The sequence below is a fragment of the Panthera tigris genome, chromosome X, assembly GCF_018350195.1.
Source record: "Panthera tigris isolate Pti1 chromosome X, P.tigris_Pti1_mat1.1, whole genome shotgun sequence".
NCBI lineage: Eukaryota > Metazoa > Chordata > Mammalia > Carnivora > Felidae > Panthera > Panthera tigris.
In genome coordinates, this window is record NC_056677.1 from 13,291,291 (window position 1) to 13,314,038 (window position 22,748).

General features: G+C 41.4%; 1 protein-coding gene across 5 annotated transcripts in view; it reads left to right on the forward strand.

Moving 5' to 3' along the window:
• Positions 1–22,748, forward strand: part of REPS2 (RALBP1 associated Eps domain containing 2) — a 211,506-nt gene that overhangs the window by 103,288 nt on the left and 85,470 nt on the right. For all 5 annotated transcript variants that reach the window (XR_006213346.1, XM_042973696.1, XM_042973697.1 and 2 more), the window contains exons 7-11: positions 2,627–2,690; positions 5,533–5,675; positions 10,994–11,088; positions 17,533–17,602; positions 18,975–19,028. Coding sequence is in view for 4 of the 5 variants with exons in the window: in XM_042973696.1 (XP_042829630.1) it covers positions 2,627–2,690; positions 5,533–5,675; positions 10,994–11,088; positions 17,533–17,602; positions 18,975–19,028 (426 nt within the window). In the remaining variant the exon portion in view is untranslated. The remainder of the gene's footprint in view (positions 1–2,626; positions 2,691–5,532; positions 5,676–10,993; positions 11,089–17,532; positions 17,603–18,974; positions 19,029–22,748) is intronic.

The window sequence follows — 22,748 nt, forward strand, 5'->3', positions numbered from 1 at the left end:
TGTTTTTAAGAGTAAAAGCAAATTCATATATGTACGTGTATGTGTATATTCTTATCTCTCATCTTTTGTTAGATAAATGATAGCATAGTATTTGTACTTCTCTCCACCTTGCTTGTTCCACTTAACTCTATGTCCTGCTGATTATTCCATAGTTGCATGTAGAGATATTTCCCATCCCCTTTTATAGTCGTGTACTATTAGATTGTGTGATATGCAATCATTTATTTAACTGGTCCTCTTTTGGGATTATTTGTAGTCTTTTGCTATGATACATATTTCCATTGTGAATAGCCCTCTGCACATGTCTTTCTTCATTTTTGTTATTTTTGTCAGTGTATCTTTGGATAGTGTGATTTTACTAGACATTGGAAAACACTCCTTCATTAGGCTTGTGCCATGTTGTCATTGCACCAACATCGTACAAGATGCTCGTTTTCCCAGTCTTGTTATCACAACATGTTTACCTACTTTTGTATTTTCCCTCCATTTGATAGACAAGAAATCCTGTGTTTGGTTCAAATTTATAGAACTCTTATGAAGAATATTGAATTTTTAAAAATATGGTTAAGAGTCAATTGAGATGCCTGGCTGGCTTAGTTGGTAGAGTGTGTGACTTGATCTTGGGGCCGTGAGTTCAAGCCCCATCTTGGGGTAGAGTTTACTTAAAAAAAAAAGAGCCAATTAGATTCTATTTCTGTGAACTGTCATAGCTCTACCTGTTTTTACATTGTGTTATTGGTCTTTATTTTTTAAAGGTGTATATCTATTCAGTATGTTAACATTTTATCACTGATATATCAATGCTATATATAGCTGTGTGTGTGTGTGTGTGTGTGTGTGTGTGTGTGTGTGTGTGTGTGTGTGTTTTAACTGGGCTTAGAGACTCCTTGCAGTAAAAAGTCTGAATCCACATTTTGATGTTTGGTTGCTGACAGGTTTTTAAAGCCTCACCTCTCTCTCTTTTGCACCATATCAGGCTTCACAGCAGGTCTGAAAATGGCTGGAAAGGGCAAGGAAAGGAAGCTGGCTTGGGGTTTCTAAGTTGGCTGGGAGTGGGGCTGGGGTGAGGGTTCTGGTTCACTGATGGAACTTCTCTTAGCACCAAAAGAAGGGAGCACGTGGGCTCTCATCAGTTTCCTCCTCTGGCAGGCGGCAGCCAGGGCACAACTGAACTTGTTAGCTGTCAGCTTCCCGGTGGGCCCTACCTAATCTCTTCGGGACACCATGGCAGAACACCCTCTGTACTGTCTGAAGGCCAGGCCAAGTCTCTTGTTTGGGTTTGGACCTAGTGTGATTTGAAGAAAGGATATTAAGGGGGAAAAAGAAGAATGAGTTGAGGGGAGAATGTCTTTATATCTATAAAATAGCTGGTAAATAGGCTTTCAAGACATTTCTTGCAAATGTTTGACACAAGGTGGCTACATCGATGGCCAACAATCCTATGTCAGCATTATTTCCAGGATGCTTTTGGGGAGAAAGCTCATTGGTTAGTAGGGCACTTTGCCTTTGATCCATAATAATCTATCAAAGGAAAATAAGTCTGCTTTAGGGTACATTATAATCCATTGTTTTTAAAAATTTTTTTTTTCAACGTTTATTTATTTTTGGGACAGAGAGAGACAGAGCATGAACGGGGGAGGGTCAGAGAGAGAGGGAGACACAGAATCTCAAACAGGCTCCAGGCTCTGAGCCATCAGCCCAGAGCCTGACGCGGGGCTCGAACTCACGGACCGTGAGATCGTGACCTGGCTGAAGTCGGACACTTAACCGACTGCGCCACCCAGGCGCCCCTATAATCCATTGTTTTAAGGCCAATTAGAAGCCTTGAGATTGCCAAGGACTTTTGACTTTATTGGCTTAGAGCTTGAGGCTTTGATTTAACTGTTCTTTGTGTTAGAATTGAGGCCTTTGAATTTTGAAACTGGTCTGAGAGCTGAAACCATAAAAATTTCTGTCTCAATAAGGATGCGTCTAACATTAAGTGCAGTTGGGACCTGGAGCAGTATAACATGTAAAATGGAATTACCCGATTTCAACTGATACTGGTAAATTTGTGATGAATAAAGAAAGTAGCAAGAGGTTCCTGGAAGTTTCTCAAAGAGCCACCAAGAGATCTTAAATCTCACCAAAGTCTTTACCAAAATGTCTGTTTTATCTTTGTGTGATGAGATTAATGGTGTTAATTTTCTTCTTTTTGCTCTGTTTTATTTTTTTTAAGTTTATTTATTTTGAGAGGGAGGGTGGAACGGCGAGAGAGAGAAGAGGAGAGGAGAGGAGAGAAAGAGAGAGAGGAAGTATCCCAAGCAGGCTTTGCGCTGTCAGTGCAGAGACCGACACAGGGCTCCATCTCATGAACTGTGAGATTCTGACCTGAGCTGAAATCGAGAGCCGGACACTTAACAAACTGAGCGACCGGGGCGCCCCTAATTTATATGTTCTTTTAAAAGCTGTTAATATGTTGTTTTTAGTCATATGATTTATAGTTGCTTTGATGAATAAGTGTTATGTTTGTTGTTATATGGTAGGAATTGCTGAATGAAACAATGGTGATTCATTTACATGTAACTATAAAAGCTGCTCTAGATGAGTAATTAATGATTTATTTAAACAGTGGCTTTCTTGGCAGGTTCTGTGGCCAAGAACTTCTTCACCAAATCAAAGCTTTCCATTCCAGAACTCTCCTACATATGGTAAGTACAATTAATGCCATATAGTATCATACTGTCATTACATACCCATCCCTTAGTTTCTACTTTTGCATTTGGAAAGTCTTATCTTTTGAATATTTTTTATTTTTTATTTTTATGTATTTTTTAAATGAATTTATTTTATTTAAAAAAAAATTTTTTTTTAACGTTTATTTATTTTTGAGACAGAGAGAGAGCATGAACGGGGGAGGGGCAGAGAGAGAGGGAGACACAGAATCCGAAGCAGGCTCCAGGCTCCAGGCTCCGAGCTGTCAGCCCAGAGCCCGACGCGGGGCTCGAACTCACGGACTGTGAGATCGTGACCTGAGCCGAAGTCGGACGCTCAACCGACTGAGCCACCCAGGCGCCCCTAAATGAATTTATTTTAAAGAGCATCTTCCCTTGGGGTGTTTCACCAATTCCCATTCCTATTTATTTACTTACTTATTTATTTATTTTAATTTACATCCAAGTTAGTTAGCACATAGTGCAGTAATAATTTCAGGAGTAGAACCCAGTGATTCATCCCCTATGCATAACACCCACTGCTCATCCCAACAAGTACCCTCCCTAATGCCTCTTGCCCATTTAGCCCATCTCCCCATCCAGAACCCTTCCAGCAACCCTCAGTTCTCTGTATTTTAGAGTCTCTTCTGTTTTGTCCCCCTCCCTGTTTTTATATTATTTTTGCTTCCTTTTCCTTATGTGCATCTGTTTTGTAACTTAAATTCCACATATGAGTGAAGTCATAGGATATTTGTCTTTCTCTGACTAGTTTTGCTTAGCATAACACACTAATTCCATCCACGTTGTTGCAAATGGCAAGATTTCATTCTTTTCGATTGCCGAGTAATATTCCATCATTTATATACCATGTCTTCTTTATCCTTGCATGTTTTTTTTCAACAGACTTAGAGAGTGAATGGAACTTAAGATTTTTGTTGCTGTGAAGATTAACTTGTATGAGAAGCATAATGATCAGTGTCTGGCACATAGTCTGCATTGTAACTATTAGCTGTTATTTAAAAATGAATTTCCCAATTATTATCCTCCTCTAGATGCCTTTCCTGTCTAAACAATTGTGTGGGCCCATGAGCATTTCCGTCTCGTGAATTGTATTTCTGGATGTTTCTGTTCAATATGATGCAAGTAACCAGAGGATCTCGAAAAGCTATTCTTAATGATATCTTATGAGGCCAGGTGAACAGAAGGCCCACAAATGTTTTGGAATTAAGTCAAATTTGGCTCTTCTAGCTGCCTCCGAGCTTCACAAATTTGGCTGGTGTGTATCAGCTGGGCCCCCATTCAGATGTGCGGCTGTGGTGTGCCCTGCACCTTGCTGCCACGCAGGCCGCAGCCGGGCTCCGGAAGGGCCGTGTGGGGACGGTCCAGATGGCCGGTTTGCGTGGACGAAAACGCTTGCTGCCTGTCTAAACTCCCAGCTGTGTGTGGGCTCTTCTTCCTCAAGCCTGGGTGGGAGACCGTGCTGCTGTAGATATATAATTAAAACACTGGAATATTTATGTAAGACTTTTTTCATGAGGATTTATAGAAATCGTGGTAGGACTTAAAATTGCCGGTCGTGTTTTGTGCGTTTTATTGGAAAACTATTGCAATAACATTTGTGCATGCCAATGTATCTGGGATCCTGAGCTGGATTTAGGTTCTTCAGCGGTATATTCTAGCATAATTTTTCTTTTTTACGACAAGCCTTATATTAGATTTTAAAGCTAGGGGAAAAAAAGAAATTATCATTTTGAAAAGAATACACTCTGTTTTTGGCAGAATTCCCAGTTTTAACATTATTGGCATGAGGCCTCCTATCTTTTTGTTGAGACATATCTGCAAAAGCTGAATGGTATTCTCTCCACCCAGCGTTTGAAACAGTTCCCTGACTTCTCACCTGGGGTGGGGGTGGGGGGGGCTGCTCCTTCAGGGCTGGCTCATTCTAAATATTTGAGGGGAGGAGGCTGTGAATGGTCCAAAGGAAAGTTAGGGAGCTTACCTTCTGTACTTGTTTGGAATAGTGACACCTTGCCAGCGCAGGTTTATATCCTATCTCTTTACTTGTCCCAGCACAAATATGGCATCTCTGTACATCTACGAGACTAGTTGAGCTTATGGTGTCTTACTTTGGCAAATGGGTTTGTTTTGGGCTGAGTAAATAGGTCTGTGCCTTTCAGTGGGAAACAATGACTGAAGCAGAGATAAGCCTTTTCAAGACTCTTCCTTTCTGCCTTGCTGTCTTATCTGCTTCCAGCCTTCCCAAGTTGCTAGTTTTATCTGAAAACCTAATTTAACCAGTGTTTATTGAACTTACTTGTATTTTCCCAGGAGGGAATTCTCAAGCAAATTTTTTGGTACAACATTTATGTGACTTAAAAACTTTAAGGTTTTTCCTTAAAGCTGGAAACCCAAGTGCTTATTTGTGGGCCCGGGTACGTGTATAACGTCTGGGACAACGACACAGGCCGAGGTCAGCCCTTCCTTCGACTACTGTGGGCACCGGGTCTGGAGCTCTTCATGCTGCCCGGTTATCGAACGACTCTCAAACCAACTGGCCTCATTTTCCTTTTCGTGCTCTAGTGTCTTGTCTCATGTGCTCGGTGTTGTAAAACAGACCTCCCGCAGAACCCAAGGAGTGTAAAGTCTTGTTTACAAAAGGCCACTGGTGCCAGCGCTCTTGATCAGCATTTGTCCTCCAAGTGCCCCCTGAGATTTCATAGGAGTTTGGGGACTTTGCAGGGCCACCCCCAGCGACCTTGGGAGTTGTGTTTGCATGTACGAGGCTGAGTAACTTTTCCTCTAAGCCCCGTGTTAGGTACTTGTGACATGTTGTATTTAGGGAACTGAGTGATGCTGACTGTGATGGAGCCCTGACCCTGCCTGAGTTCTGTGCTGCGTTTCATCTCATTGTGGCCCGGAAAAACGGCTACCCGCTGCCAGAGGGCCTGCCTCCAACTCTGCAGACAGAGTACCTGCAAGCAGGTAAGGCCTCGTCATAAATCCTAAACCTTGGGCATTTTCCATCCAGATGTTATAAGAACCTTTTGTGCCTTAAGGTGGTATCCAGGTACTTTGCAGAGTCCTTTGTATCTAAAGTAACTGTCCTTTAACTGATATTAGACTCTCACATCTTATAATATGAGTAATAGGGAGGATGTGGGTAAAGTGTGAGTTATCTGTTACTCCTATTCTGGTGCTCTCTGGGTGGATTTGAATCAGTCCCTTACCCTTTTGTGAAAATTACCGAGTAGGCAAGCACTAAACCTCTCAGCTGATACAAAATGAACAGGAACATCTTCCTGTAGAGCCAAGTTCTGATTTGGCATCTTTAGGTACACCCCAGTGTCCCCAAGTGGCTTGGGGCAATGGAATAGAACTCTTATACCTAATGAAGAAGTTAAAAATTACATGCCATGAAATGTGCCGAGTGCCGTAATCTCAATGTACTCTTGATGAAGTTTTACATCTGCATATACCCATGTAGCTGCAATCAGATAAAGATAGAAAATCCCACCACACCACAAGGTTGGAATAGAGCTCTTTGTCTTTCTCCTTAATAAAGCTATTACCCCCAAACCCTTTTGATAAGAAAGAGTCATGGTGAGTCTAACATTTTTATCCATTCTTTTGGAAGACTGGAAAATTAAGTGTCTCTTGCCCTTTTCAAAGGCAGTGGGCAATGATACAATTTCTGTTACTCAGAGAAGTATAGCTTCCATTGAAAGGGTCCAGAAACAACTGGTACTGTCAGTAACCTTTCTTTAGGGAAGGTCTCTTAAACACATGAGAGCTAGTCATGGATGATTATTGGCAGGAAGGAGCAATGTCTAAAGAAACTGTGATTAGTCATTAATAGAGTGTAAATTTTGTGGTTAGATCTAGTAAAGGCCCTAGATTATCATGTCTTGTCCCCTCATAACAACACTATATTCAAAGTGGCCAATGACTAATCTAAGTCAGTCTTGGGTTCTCTGACTTTTAAATAAAAAGTTTGTCATTTTCTGTATTTGGTAGTGAGGGGGTCAAGGCCCAACCAAAGGGAAGAGAGCAAGTATGTGGCTGGTGCCAATGGCACGTAAACATGTGGGGGAAGAGTGACCCATTATTCTGGGATCTTTCCCAAATGCCTCATAAAATGTATGCACGGGAGCGTTCAAAGAGTAGAGACTACTACTCATTTAAGAGCTTAGACTTTGCTAATAGCAGCTGCTTTCTGACCGCAGCAGGCCGTATACCCTTCCTTCCAGGCTGGGGGAGACCCTCATGGGTCCCCAGGAACTAGTTTGCAGCTGGGCACCGTGACACGCTGCTCCATTTCCTCTTTGGTGTCTCTCTCTCTCTCTCTCTCTCTCTCTCTCTCTCTCTCTTTTCCTTTTTCTCTTTGTTTCTTTTGGATTGAGGCAAAGAAGCACTAACAATCTCGGCAACTGCACAAGTTTCATAACCAAGTCAGTACAGGGTCATCCAGGAGCCCCTTCTCCTGAGAGCAGGGCCACATGGGACTTTGTCTCTCTCTAATGTGAACAGCTAACCAGAGGGCCAAGGTCTGCTCCAGGGCTATTTAGTTATATTTAATACATCACTGTTGCCTATTGTCAGCCCTGGGGAGAGTCCTGGGTAGCTTTATCTCCCGTGCCCACACTTAGCTTTCTGTTTTTGGGTCTTGATTAATGCTGTTGTATTGTTGTGATGCCCTCTGGCCATGGAACCTATGCCAGGTGTCGGGACTCCTTGTTTGACAAGTCACTTTGTAGATAACCAAGTGTTTCACAGACTGTTTCAAAAGTCACTAATAAAAAAATTTTTTTTACCTCGCCCCCCTACCCCCAGGTACAAAAATATTTTATTTTATTTTATTTTATTTTATTTTATTTTATTTTATTTTATTTATTGTTTGGCCCACCTTTAATTAATTAATTAATTGTCAAGTTGGGTAACATACAGTGTATACAGTGTGCTCTTGGTTTCAGGGGTAGATTCCCGTGACTCATCGCTTACATACCACAGCCAGTGCTCATCCCAACAAGTGCCCTCCTCCATGCCCATCTCCCATTTTCCCCTCTCCCCCGAGTGGCTAAAATTAACAACTCAGCAAACAACAGGTGCTGGTGAGGATGTGAAGAAACGGGAACCCTCCTGCCCTGGTGGTGGGAATCACTAATAAAAATTAAAAAAATCTGAAAGCCCTGAGCAAAAAGTGTGTTAACGGAAGTCAAGTTGCATTTTGATTCCTTTATTGCTGCAAATGACTGCTTTTGTCTTGCTTATGGGGGGGGGGTGGAGTCTGTAAAATAGAGTGCCAGTCAAGAGGCACCTTCCTTTCGTTTGGAATGAAGCCCCTTGTTTGTTCCTGGTCTTTGGTGGAGGCTGTCAACACATATTTATACAGCAACAACTGAGGAATCCATGACATACCCTTTAATTAAACAAAGACTTCACATCATTTCCAGGGCTTGTGGGATTAATCATAAATAATAATTATATAGTTCTAACAAAAAACCTGAGAGATCTCTTAAAGCCTCATCAGGCTCAGTGATGGTATATTTTAGGCAAACCCTGAGGGTTTTAGCAGTTAACTTTTTAATGCTTTATCACTCATGCTTATCTTTATATACAGCTCAAGAAAATGGCCAGAACTGTCTAGGTTTTCTCTGTGCTTTTAGACTTTGCAAAATATGAGGGATTCTGTTCATTTTGGTGGTTCATTTTTATGGTATCCCACCTGTTTCTTTTTAATGTTTATTATTTTTGAGAGAGAGAGAGAGAAAGAGAAAGAGAAAGAGACAGACAGCAAGCAGTGAAGGGGCAGAGAGAGAGGGAGACACAGAATCTGAAGCAAGCTCCAGGCTCTGAGCTGTCAACACAGAGCTCGACGTGGGGCTCGAACTCACAGACCGCAATATCATGATCTGAGCTGTAGCTGGCCGCCCAACCGACCGAGCCACCCAGGGGCCCCATCCCACCTGGCTTTTTTAAAAGCTTAGTTCCTGTTCCAACTTTTTTTCTGATTAGCCTACATTCAGTCTTTTACAAAAATGTAATCCAGTTTTCAACAAGGTTGGTGAAGAGTATAAATTTGGTTGATACCATCATGCATTTACAATTACACAAGCTTGTTTTCAGTAAAATAATGAAACAAACTGTTGTGTCTGAGTTTTTCCCTAACAGTGAAAATGAAAGGGCACCGTTGGAAGGAAAAGTTGGTTATTTGATAGCTTACCCGTGGGCCTTTTGATATTTTCCTGTCTGGGTGACTGGGTGGATTCTGGTATAGATTTTTACTGTAGAGTTTGTTAAAAATAATTATGTGAGAGGCACTGTGTTATTCTTTGTGGTCAGAATGCTGCATTCAGAAGAGTGTTCCTACTGTCATGGAACTTGCTGGCAGTTAGAGGATCGGTGTTAAATAAACTCACATACTTGTAAATTGGAGGCAGTGGTAGGTGCTGTGAAGGGGAAGTTCAGCTGCAGCAAGAGGGTGCGTCACCTCAGGGAAGGCTTCCTTAAATATTTGAGCTGACATGTGAAGGGTGAGCTAAGGGCTGTGTAGGTGAAGGAGGGGCAAGAGTAGGCTGTGGGCAGAGGGGACAACAGATCTACTGCAGAGGCCCTGAGAGGCGGCTTGGAGCGTCGGAGGCATGGAGACTTGAGGCCACAGTGGCTGGAGTGCAAGGAGCCGGGCCTGGAGGGGCTGAGGATGAGGCTGAAAGGGCAGGTAGGGAACAAATCACTGGCAATGACATTGATGGGTTTTAAGCAGGGAAGTGCCCCAATCAGATTTGCTGTTGGAAATGATCGTGCTGGTTGCTGACTGGAGAGCAGGTTTTGAGGAGCAAGGGTGCAAACTGAAAGACCAGGTTACTGGAGCAGTCCAGCCAGGACCCCAGGGCCTGTCACTAGGGAGGTGACAAGTGGAGTTGGAGAGATAAGGACAGGCTAGAAAGAGATTTAGTAGTTAATGATGGCATTTGTAGTTTTTGAAAGCGTTACCTTTTTACATAGCAAGACCCGCTCATGATAAAGCTTTAGTCGTGTAATTCTACTCAGATCACTGATTGGTAAGCTAGAAACAGAAATCTCATCTTGGTTAAACCTGCTCTTGTGGCCAGATAGCAGAATGGTACTTGGAAAGTTGTTTTGCTGAGTTTTTACCAAGGAAATGAGACCCCCTAGTTTAGTCAGACAAATCGCCAGGGCCCACGGTTTGCCCTACCTGATATCAGTGAAATTCAAACCAGAGTAAGAAAATGAACAATTTAAGGTGCTTGTACTCAACTGTACAAGTTGAGTAGCTGTTAGTCATGGCCAGTACTTGACTGCAGAGGGAAGTTGGCATTTCAGACGCTGGTGGAGGTGGGAGGGTGAGAAAGGATTAAAAACAATGTCAATCCATTTTGATGTTTGAGTCAAAAATTTTTTTAAACACAGCATTAAAATTTTGATTTCTTAACAGCTGGTCTTGACAAATTTGTAGCTTCTGGCCATTGTCTGCCATGATCTTCTTTTCCTCCTTGGGATATTGACCAATTTTCTGGTTGAGACATTTCCTTCCTAATTACTTGGTGACAAAGTGGTGAAACAGAATCTGCTTCCCAGAATTGGTGTGTTGAGTATCAGTTTACCAAGTAGCACGATCCACTCAGCTCTCCAGCTAACCTAACAGCCTCTGTCACTGTTCTGTGTTCGAAGAAGCCCATAATGTGATTCTTCTTTCCTTGTAACTCAGCAAGAACTTGTGCTCTTATTTTTGTTATTCTGCTAAACGAAAGAAATGGATATTTTAGAAAGTCTTCTGGGGCACCTGTCATTGCAAGATCTTGTCTATTTCCAACAACAATAGCTAAAATGAAGTATTTCCATAGTTAATGTTTATAGCGTTAAGACTCTCCCCATAGTTGGTGCCATTTAAAAATTGTGCTGGTAGCATAGTTAAAACTTCAGTATTGTGATAGCGAGGGTCACTGCTATGTTACAACGTAAATGCTAAAAGCATGTACCTTCCAGCAGGACTGCCGGCAGTTCAAGTTCCTGCTCTTCCATTTACCAGCTATATGACCTTGAGTAAGTTGCTTAGCTTCCCTGCTCCTCAGATGCATCACATGTAAAATGGGGAGGCAGAAATAGTATGTTGTATATGTAAGGAACTTAAAATACTACCTCCTCGTGATTAGTGCCATAACTAGTATGTCAGTGCTGGCTGATTTATTGTAATATTTAACAGGCACGGAAAAGCTGATAAGAAACAATGCCTGCTATGAATATAGTATATGTTCTTATGTATTCTTTTTGCTTTTTCTTAGCTTTTCCTAAGCCCAAGCGGGAGTGTGCATTATTTGATTCTTATTCTGAGTCAATGCCTGCAAACCAACAACCCCGTGACTTGAATCGGATGGAGGTAAAAGGTCCTCATATGTTAATAAATAAGGGTGTGTGTGGAATTAAATCCATAAGCGTATGTTCTTTATAAACTCCTGAAAATCCACTTTCATAACATTTTCTCATCATGCTGTGTACTTACGTTGAGGCTCAACCTTTCAAATCTAGACACCAGATATAGCTTATAATTATTTGTTTTCTTTTCTCCCTAGAACTAGATTTAGTGAAATAAGCAAAGTAATCTCTTGACCTTCTAGGGATGAAATTTAGGTATAGAAAAACTAAGCCAGAAGAATGCGAGCCAAGTTGTTTATTTTAACCAAGCTTTAATTTTGATGTTTATTTATTTTTGAGAAAGAGAGCGTGAGTGAGTGGGGGAGGAGCAGAGAGAGAGGGAGACACAGAATCCAAAGCAGGGTCCAGGCTCTGAGCTGTCAGCACAGAGTCCGACATGGGGCTCGAACCCACGAACCATGAAATCATGACCTGAGCTGAAGTCGGACGCTTAACTGACTGAGTCACCCAAGCGCACCCCCCCCCCGAAGCTTTAATTTTGAAGTAAACATTGTAAAGTTGTATTTTTAGTAGTTGAGTATGAACAAGATCTAACGGACCAGAACAGTTTTGAGAGGAAGTTTGAGAACTGTGTAAAAGGACCCCAAGTCACATTTAAAGCTACCTTCTCCCTCAGTTTTTAGCGTTTAGACCACATGAAGACTGGTTTGGATTATCTCAAGAGAAACCTGTAGAATTCCTACAATGTTGGGCCTTGATGTTGTTGGGGCCTAGCCACATGCATAGTGGTCCTTAGGTATGCATCAATAAGTAGGAGTCATCGTAGTTATTGTTAATATCAGCACAGTCTTCATCATCATCATCGCCATTATGATTGCTGTGATGACAGCTTATGACATCTGTTCCCATCCTAAAAAAAAACAACTCTGGAAATGTGTAATAAATGGAGGTTTATTCATAGGCTGCTATCGTCCTCAGACCCCGGTTAAAAGTGTTGCAAGATGATGGAAGTCAGAGGCAGGATGCAGGACCATTTGTTTAATTTCTTGCAACTGTGTGTGATTATTTCTTCTTTTCCGTGGGGCTCTCAGGCAAAAATCTGTGCTGCATTGGCATCCTCTGCTCCTCTGTGAGGGAACTGGCCTGCTTCTGCAGTGCTTCCTCTGATAACACCTCTCTTGGCCTCTCTGCTACTCTTTATTCAAGTCATGGCCTCTGTTACTTTCCTCAACAGATCTCTACTCGAGGGAAAAAGGTATAAAGTGGTATCAGGAGTGATAGATGTGCATTTGAAGAGTTTTAGCTTTTTACATTTCTTATTTTGCAGAATGCATATGACGGAGAAGCAAGTAGACTAGTTAGCCACTTTTCACGGCGTCTGTGAACTCGGGGGCTGCTGGCAGTGTCCGGAGGCTTGTGTAGTTGCCTTGCTTTTGTTTGTTGGCTATGGGTCCCCCTGCTTGTGTAAACTTATGAGGTCGTTAGGTGTTTTATTAAAAAATGTCATAAGCTCTTATTATTTCTAGAATGCACTCAGGTGGTCTCTGCCCTTCCAACAGAAATAATGCTGTGTTTTAGAGAAATTAATTACTGGCTCGTGTTGCTTTCCCCCACATAGTCATTTATCATCTTTCTAAAAGGAAAGGAGCAAATATACAGTTAGCTGTGAAGTCTATAAATGCAGATGCTTTCAAACACACACTCTGATGTCCTTGATGACATTTTTGATGTTCAACTTTATGGACGTGATGTGCAGCTAGTTTTATGTTACATACTTTTCTATACTTTAACTGGCTCTTTTGGTGGGGGTGGGGGTGATTAAAAAGTCTTTGCTTTGCCCTGTCCAAACGAGAGCAAACCAACAACAACAAAAACTCTTTCCCAACAAAATCGTTATATTCCAGAGTGGAGTGCTTTTAGATAATGACGTAATATACAGAATTCACGGCCAAAGTAATGAGGTTAATAGATGCTTTGGCCATTCAAGAAGTATACGTCAAATTTAAGTAGCTAATGATTAAATATTCCAGTTTCTTCTATTTCATTCATTGTTCTTTCTACCAGTTTTTTTAATCTCTCATGAATGCATGCGTGGGATTTAAATAGCTCTTGGGACTAGCCCTGTGAGGAATGGGTCCATACAGGTGTTGGTGCCATGGAGAAAGCTGTAACTGATTCAGGTCGTGAGAAGTTTGCTCAGTAGTACAGATCAGATCTCCAGACAGCAGAGCTGTAACCATGTACTCGTTTCCTTCAGGAATTAAAGATAAATTTCAGGTAAAGTCCTCTTTAGTATGCTTCTTAAAGTTTTATTTTATTATTATTATTAATTTTTTTTTATTTTTGAGAGATAGAAAAAGTGTGAGGGGGGAGGGGCAGAGAGAGAGAGAGAGAGAGAGAGAGGGAGGGACAGGCAGAATCTCAAGCAGGCTCCAGACTGTCAGCACGGAGCCCGACGTGGGCTTCGAACCCATGGACTGCAAGATGATGACCTGAGTGAAAGTTGGATGCTTAATCGACTGAGCCACCCAGGCACCCCATAGCAGTGCTTCTTAGATTACTGGATTTTTCTCTTCTAAGCAGCTTTACTAAAATACAATTCACATAATATACTTATCTAAACTGTACAATCCGATGGTTTTTACTGTATTAACAGAGTTGTGCAGCCATCAGTACAGTCTAATTTTAGAACATTTTTCATCACCTCAGAGAAGAAAGCCCATACTCATTAGCAGTCACTCACTATTCCCTCCTCCCCCAGCCTTTGGTAATGAGTAATCTCTTTTCTGTCTCTGAGTTTGCCTGTTGTGGACATTTCATATAGAGTCATACAATATCTGGTTTTTCTGGGACTGCCTTCTTTCCTGTAGTATGTTTTATTTTTTTATTATTTTTTTTAAAGTTTTTTTAAATTTATTTTTGAGACAGAGAGAGACAGAGCATGAACAGGGGAGGAGCAGAGAGAGAGGGAGACACAGAATCTGAAACAGGCTCCAGGCTCTGAGCTGTCAGCACAGAGCCTGACGCGGGGCTCGAACTCACGGACCACAAGATCGTGACCTGAGCCGAAGTCGGCTGCTTAACCGACTGAGCCACCCAGGCGCCCCTCTTGTAGTATGTTTTAAAGTTCATGTCGTAGCGTGTATCAGCGCTTCATTCCTTTTCATTGCTGAGTAGTAGTCCATCGTGTGGATCTGCCACGTTTGTCCATTCTTCAGCTCATGGACGTTTGGCTTGTTTCCACCTTGGGGCTGTGAGGAAAAAATGCTACTGTGAACATTCATGGACCAATTTTTGTGTGAACGTGATGTTTGGAGTTCCCTTGGGTGCTTACCTAGGAGTGGAACTGTGTGTCATATTGTAACTTGTGTTCAACATTTTGAGATACTGCCAAAATGCTTTCCCAAGCACCTACGGTATTTTACATTCATCTACCAGTAATGTGTGAGGCGTCCTATTGCTCTATGTCCCTGCTAACGCTTTTTATTGCCTTTTTTATTTTTGCCACCTTAGTGGGAGTGAAGTGGTATTGATTTTTCGTGCTTTTGGTTTAAATTTCCTGATGACTACTGATGCTGAGCATCTTTTCTTGTGCTTATTAGTTATTTGTATATCTTCCTTGGTGAAATGTCTATTCAGATCCTTTGTCCATTTATAAATTTGGTTATTATTGAGTTGTGTTTGTACATTCTGAATGTAGGTCCCTTATTAGATACATAATTGGCAAGTATTTTCTGTCTTTGGTTGTTCTTTCTTTCTTTCTTTTTTTAAATTCAAGTTAGTTAACATATAGTGTAGTATTGGTTTCAGGAGTAGAACCCAGTGATTCATCTCTTACCTACGACACCCAGTGCTCTCATCCCAACAGTGCCTTCATTCATTTAACACACCCCCACCCCTCCAGCAACCTTTAGTTTGTTCTCTGTATTTTAGAGTCTCTTATGGTTTGCCTCCCTCTCTGTTTTTATCTTATTTTTCCTTCCCTTCCCCTATGGTCATCTATTTTGTTTCTCAAATTCCACAGATGAGTGAAGTCCTATGATACTTGTTTTTCTCTGCCTGACTTATTTATTTCACTTAGCATAATACCCTCTAGTTCCATCCACGTTGTTGCAAATGGCAAGATTTCATTCTTTTTCATTGCTGAGTAGTATTCCATTGTATATATAAACCACATCTTCTTTATCCATTCATCTGTCAATGGACATTTGGGCTCTTTCCATACTTTGGCTGTTGTTGAAAGCGCTGCTTTAAACATTGGGGTGCATGTGCCCCTTCGAATCAGCATTTTTATATCCTTTGGATAAATACTTAGTAATGCAATTGATGGGTGGTAGGGTAGTTCTATTTATAATTTTTTGAGGAACCTTCATCCTGTTTTCCAGAGTGGTGACACCTACCTGTGTGTCTTCCCACCAGCAGTACAAAAGGGTTTGCCTTTTTCTGCATCCTCGCCAACATCGGTTGTTTTCCTGAGTTGTTAATGTTAGCTATTCTGACAGGTGTGAGGTAGTATTTCTTTGTTTTTTTTCCTTTCTTGAGAGTGTCCTCTGCAACACAAGTGTTTTTTATTTTAATGAGGTCCAGTTTGTTTGTTTTTTTCTTTTGTTGCTTGTGCTTTTGGTGTCCTAGCTAAGAAACCACTGCCTAGCAGAAGCTCACAAAGACTTAGTCCTATATGTGGCCTTCCAGGAGTTGTATAGTTCTAGGTCTCACATTCAGGTTCGTGATCCAGTCCGAGTTCATTATTGCATATGCCGTGAGGAAGAGGTCCACCTTCATTCTTTTGTATATTCTTTTCGCATCACTTATTAAAAAGACAACTCCCCCGCCCCCAATTGTTTTGTACCTTTGTTGAAAATCAGTTGACAAATGTGAGGGTTTATTTATGGATTCTCGGTTCTGTTCCATTGAGCTACATGGATGTCGTAATGCTAGTACCACACTGTCTTGATGACTGTAACTTTGTGTTAAGTTTGGAAATTGAGAAGTCTCAGTCTTTCAGTTTTCTTCTTTTGTTGTTCTTCCTTTTAAAGAATATTTTTGCTCTTTTGGGTCCCTTGCATTTCTGTATGAAATTTAGGACAAGCTGTTCAAATTCTGCAAAAAAGCGAAGAAGGATTGCACTGAATCTGTAGATGAATTTGGGGAGTATTGCCATCTTAACAATATCGAGTCTTCTGACCTGTGAGCATGGGATGTCTTTCCATTTCTTTAGGCTTTAAAAATTTCTTTCAAAGGTGGTTGTTTTGGAGAACTTTTTATATGTTCTACTCCTAAATCATTTTCTTCTACCTAGGTATCTAGTTTATAATCCAGGTGGGAGAAGAAAATGAAAGAAAGGCACTGTTAAGATACATTCTCTGTTCTGTTGGAGACAGTAGACTTTGAATAGGAAATTCTATCTGGAGGCTTCATGGTAATGCCAAGAATGACCTGCCTGAGGATTGTTAAATCCTAGATCAGGTTACCGCCAAGCAGCACTGAACTGCATTCTTTAAAGCAGTTGAAAAACACAAGTATTGCTTATCTCACTGGGGTTGTTCAGATTCTGAAAGGCAAACCAGTGAACCTTCTGGAGCACCAGATTGCTCCAAGATTTACTCTGCTTCCTATAAGTTTTATTTGATTTTTCTGAATATGTTTAAAATAAAAAGAATATCAAAAGGCAGATAGTGACAAGTCTTCCTCCCATTCTGTTCCCCATCTACTGAGTCACCCTTCGATTTTTATGTATCTTTCCAGAATTTGTTTATATATAGTAAATACTAATAAATATTATTCTGTAATCTTATCTAAGGTCACAGAGTGCATATTTAGACTTTGTAAGAAATAAATTCATAGCAAGTAGATTTTAAACAAAAATTTAAAGGAATCAGTACTTGATCAATTTGGGTATTCTATCTCATTAGTATTACTGAAGACTTCCCCTAAGTGAGTTAGGAGAAAATTTTGTTCTGGTCATCAATAAAATTACCTTATTCCTTGACAAGTGAAACAGTACAGAAAGTGCAGGTTTGTTTTTGGACAGAATGGGCAAATGCTACACAGTTCTCTGGCTGAATCCCAAACCGGGTTCAGATTTAATGTGCATTCTATACATCTGCCTAAATCTGAATCATTTTTTTCCTCTGCACATGTAAATTTCTTTAAAAAATTAAAAAAAAATAATCTCTTCACGCAGGGTGGGGCTCAAACTCAAAACCCTGAGATCAAGAGTCATGGGCTCTACTGACTGAGCCAGCCAGGCGCCCCACATGTAAACCTTCAATACAAATTAACTTATACCTCCCTAGGAACCCCCCAAAATAAAAAAGTATTAAATGTCAGGGTTTACTGAAGCCAAAATATTGGCAAGATGTGTAGCTTTTAAAGCAATTTCATCATATGTACACATAATGTAATTTCCATTTCAACTTGTATAATGTATTTACTTTTCTTTTCCAAGAAGCTATCTGTTAAAGACATGGCTGACTTTCCTGTCCCAACTCAAGATGTGACTAGTGATGACAAACAAGGTATGAAAAGAATGAGTTTTCTTCCTTCAGGGACATTCTACCTGTGTTTCTTCATCCACTTCTCTTGGAATGGCTGATTTCGGGAGCATGTGGTAACAGGAACTTCCAAAGCCCCTCAACTCATTGGCCCCTTACTCACCTGTCCTGACCCTTTACTTGGAATTTGGTCATACTGATTAGGAAATGACTGGAAGCTGAAAGAATTGAGAGCGTAACATCTTGGGTTGGCAGAGGTGATCCCAGAACATCAGTACAAACGCACATTTGTATACAGGTCTAATCCTTGAGGAAGTTATCTTTCTGGAGAGAGTTTCTGTCCTTTGGATTTATCTTCTGTTACTTTGTGGATGTGAAGCTGTGTCGGGAAGCCAGCGGTAATTTGTCTGTCTTACCGGGCGAGTGAGAAGCAGCGCAGCTCAGTTTTCCATGTTAGCGCTACCGTTAAGCACAGAGATGAGTTGGCCTGGGAATATTTAGAACAGGAGGACCTCTCCCCACTCCCACCACTCCATATAATGCTTTATAATCTACCAGGTCCTTCCTCATTTACTGCCTTACTCAGTTCTCACAAAGCCAAACAGAGGCTAGTATGTTTTATCACCTAAAATTTAGAGATGAGTAAACTGAAATTCAGGCAGTAGGAGTCATTTGCTTAATAATAAAAAGAGTGGAGGTAAGAATAAAGATTTTCTGAGTCTCAGGCTAGTATTCCTTTTATTAGCTGATACTGATTTACTACCCATGAATGAGAGGCTTATCAGAAGGGACTAAAAATCAGTGAAGCTATTTCAAGTTTTGTTGTCAAGACCTGCCACCGATGCAACCTTGTACAGGAGTTAAACATGAAAGGTAAGTTTTCCATTAGGAAGCAATGATCGCTTGCTCTCTATTTAAATCTTTGCTCAGGAGAGGCAGGCAGAACTAGACATTTTTTGTAGCAGTGTGTACTCTGATCACGTTCTTTCCTAGCGGGTCTTAGCCTTGATTGTGCGTTGGAATGACGGGTCTGAAAGTACTAAAGCCCGCATCTCACTCCTGGAGAGATTCTGATGTCATTGGTCTGGATGTCAAGAATGAAAGGAGGAGATTTCTGGCGCTTCCTGGTAATACTCCTCCTAGCCACTAGAGGCGCGCTCGGTTGAAAGTTGGTAATTCAGCTATGTTCTTTGTGGGATGAGAACCTATTTCCCTACTTCAAGGGGTCTCTATTGTTTGGGTGCTGTAGCAACTTACAGAGGTTTGTAACACCGTTTTCATAAGTGATGACTAGGGATTCTTTGCTTTAATATAATGTGCCTAAGAAATAAAATTTTACGGTTTTGTTTTCTTTTCTCCTCCTTTCTCTTGTTCCTTAAAAACAAAACACGTCTAGGTTTGAAAAGTACTGCGGATGAAGCCTTACCAAAGGACGTGTCTGAGGATCCAGGTAGGAGAAAACAATTTTAATACATTTTTGTGTAATTGTTTTCTAATTTAAAAAACCTAACAGTGTCAGTGAGTAGAAAATTGATGGTTGTGTATGTTTCTCTCTAAATATTTGCCTTGGGTTTTATTGTAATGAAACCTTTGGTTGCTTTTTATACCTGAAAAGAGGGTGGTTTTTTAATTTTATTTATTTATTTATTTGTTTGTTTGTTTATTTATTTAAAAAAAATTTTTTTAATGTTTATTTATTTTTGAGACAGAGAGAGACAGAGCATGAACGGGGGAGGGTCAGAGAGATAGGGAGACACAGAATCTGAAACAGGCTCCAGGCTCTGAGCCATCAGCACAGAGCCCGACGCGGGGCTCGAACTCACGGACCGTGAGATCATGACCTGAGCCGAAGTCGGACGCTTAACCGACTGAGCCACCCAGGCGCCCCGGTTTTTTATTTTTAAGTTCTGAATTTAGGTTTCACCAATAGGAGCACTCAGTTTGAAGTTAGAGTCTCATTGTTACTTTTACTGTAAAATTGGAAAGACTTGGAGTTGAGAAGATTTCAGTAAGCCATTGTGGTTTCTGTGGAGTAAGGAGCTAATGAGGTAGATCAAGTGGAGGCCCACAGTTGAACTTCTCCATTTCCAAAGCAGAAATCTCCAATGTTTTCATGAAAATTCACCACCAGGAAGGCAAGTAAGTAAATGTGCTTCTACATGGAGGAGATTCCAAGGAGAAAAAGAAAAGGTGTGTTTGCCCACGTTCTTGGAGAGTCAGCACTGGGTCTGTGAACCAGGGAGATGGCCAGGCCTGTGTCCTCAGCTCTCTTGATGGGAGCCATCACTGAACTAAGATGAACCTAGTTAAAAACAAACTGGCTAGGGAGGGCGTTACTATTTGGAGCTCTGGTTATGAGGACATGAAAGAGGTTGCTGCATTCTTATTGTTCTCTCTCATAATATTTAATAAGTAAATCATGTTTGTTTGGGTTAGTTAGCTATCATCCCAAGCTTATTTGTTTAAAGTTGGAACAAAGGAGTCGATAGAACATTGAGGCTTATGTTATAGTACAGTTTTCCCCAGACACCAAGTTCATTTGAGGTTTAAAAGAGAGAGGGATAGGGGCGCCTGGGTGGCTCAGTTGGTTGGGCGTCCAACTTCAGGTCAGGTCATGATCTCACAGTTTGTGAGTTTGAGCCCCACATTGGGCTTTGTGCTGACAGCTCAGAGCCTGGAGCCTGCTTCGGATTCTTTGTCTCCCTCTCTCTCTGCCTCTCCCCCACTCGTACTCTGTCTCTCTCTCAAAAATAATAAATATTTAACAAATTAATAAAAAGAGGGATGGAGGGAGAGAAGGGAGTGGGGGAGAGAGGAGGAGGAGGGGAGAGAGTGAGAATGAATACAAATGAGAATATATGATTGATTTTAGTGAAGAGGTCTAAGAATCTGTGTTTTTAGATCGTCTGCCAGGCAGTTCCGGTGTGTAGCCTATTTTTGGAACCTTTGCCTCTAGAAGATGATATTAAGAAATAGAAAATTGTTGGGGCACCTGGGTGGCTGAGTCAGTTAAGCATCTGACTTTGGCTCACGTCATGATCTCACGGTTTGTGGGTTCAAGCCCTGCATCGGGCTCTGTGCTGACAGCTCAGAGCCTGGAGCCTGCTCCGGATTCTGTGTCTCCCTTGCTCTCTGCCCCCCCCTCCCACTCACATTCTGTCTCTCTCTCAAAAATAAAATAAAACATCAAAAAAATAAAAATAAAAAAGAAATAGAAAACTGAGTTTATAGATCAACCATGACTCCCAAAGTGGTAGGAATTCTCAAGCCTAGTTTGGGCTTTTGAAACTGATTTGGGTTCTTTCGTCAGAAAGAGAGATGCTCAGTTTGTGTAAAGACAAATGGCTGGCTGGCCTGTTAGAGAATTAAACTTTACGCTTGCCCTCTAAACCCATTTTAGGACAAATGCGTGAGGTAGGTTCTTTCCAGCTTTAATTTCTGGAGCCAGAGTGGATGTACCTCAGGTTTTGTAAACTTCGTGTTGACAGTATTAATAAAAGCTATTTGATTTTGGAGAGTTAAATTGGTGCTTTTCCAACAGTCTTTGAGGCTCATAACTTCCTATTTTTTCCATGAGCATCATGTGTTCTCTGGAGCCTGAACTGTAGATGTCATTTTTAAGATTTCTTTATTGAATGGGGCACGGAGTCACCAGACAAATCCTATCAGGGTGTGCGACAGTGCGTGAAGTACATCTGAATTTGTTTCACATTCTGCCTAGGAACATGCTATGTGGTTTCTGATTCATTTTTCCCACTGCTGCCCTATCTGGAGTGGATATGAGGGAATCCCTCATCTGAAACGTATTTAATACCCCCTTTCCTGGGGAATGTTTGAATTTCCAGTGCGAGACGCTGTAGAATTTCAAGGTGGTGGTTGTCCATGCCACACGGGCAGTTCACCTCAGTTGAGTTGCTGCTTTTTAGAGAATTAAACTTTAGGCTTGCCTTTTTATCCTCTTTCAATCTTCTGGAACGATGACATGCCTGCAATGTTCTGGGAAGTTGTCCTTCTTCCCTCTTCCTAGCTAAATGAGAAGCTATGACCTACCTGCTGGCTTCGGCCTGGATTCCAGTACAACACGACCTTGCCATTTTTGCAGATGCTCATATGCCCCAAATGCTCAGTCTGACTTTCAGGAGCTTGGAAGCTGATGGACGACTGAACCGGAATAGTGTTCTCCAGCTTTTTGTGATCTGAAACCTGTGGGAACTCACCAAGCCCTGCCTGTGGTATATTGTTGCAGGTGGCAGGAGAAGTCTCTCCCTGCCCTGTTCTTCCACAGTGGCTGGTAGTGTTGATAATAATGATAATAGTAATGGTGAGGAGGAGGATGTTGTGGTAGGATTGCTGTCAGGGAAGGGGGGGGGGTATTCCTTGTCACGTGGTTTTTTAATATGCCCTTATCCTTTTCATTGCTGAAAGTAGATTTCTTAGCTAACATACTGCAGCCTCATTCCTCAGAGCAAGCTGCACAATGGTGATCTTTTTCTTGATGTCTCTAGGCTATGCTGAGCGGATTAGGCCTGTTTATCCCCACACTGTAGTCTTCAGACAGCTGTTAGTGATTCTAGCAGCTTCCCCGTTTACTAGCTCTCACCCCATGGCCTTATGGGGTAGAGCAATTTTCTCCTTTCATTACCTGTTCCCACCTGCACCTCCTTTGCTGTCCTAGAAGGAACTACATTTAGAATCCAGATTTCTCAGCTTGAAAAATTAGCACTCTACAACAGTAATATTTTACAGTTCAAAAATAGATTGTTTTCCAAGTACCTTTGCCTTCTCTCTCCCCAGGAGAAAGGGCTGCATTTTTATTTTCTTCATTCTGTAGGTGAGGAAACTGAGGTTCAGAGACGCAACAGTTGGTATTGTGTCCAGGAGGAACACGTAGGCCTTAGGACTCCTGTCCTCGTCCCCACTGCTTATCCATACCCCTCACCCCATCTGTCTGTGGGTCTATCTCTCACCAGCAGGGTTCACCCTTCCACACCCATTCTTACCTAGGAGAAAGAGATAATGGCACTTGACAAAGGAATTTAACGGTCACTACTGTCTGGTTTGGGGAACCAGACTTTTATTTTAAAATGACTAAGACTTTCCCAACCCACATATTTCTCTTTTTTTAATGTTTATTTATTTTTGAGAGAGAGAGCAGACGAGGGGAAGAGAG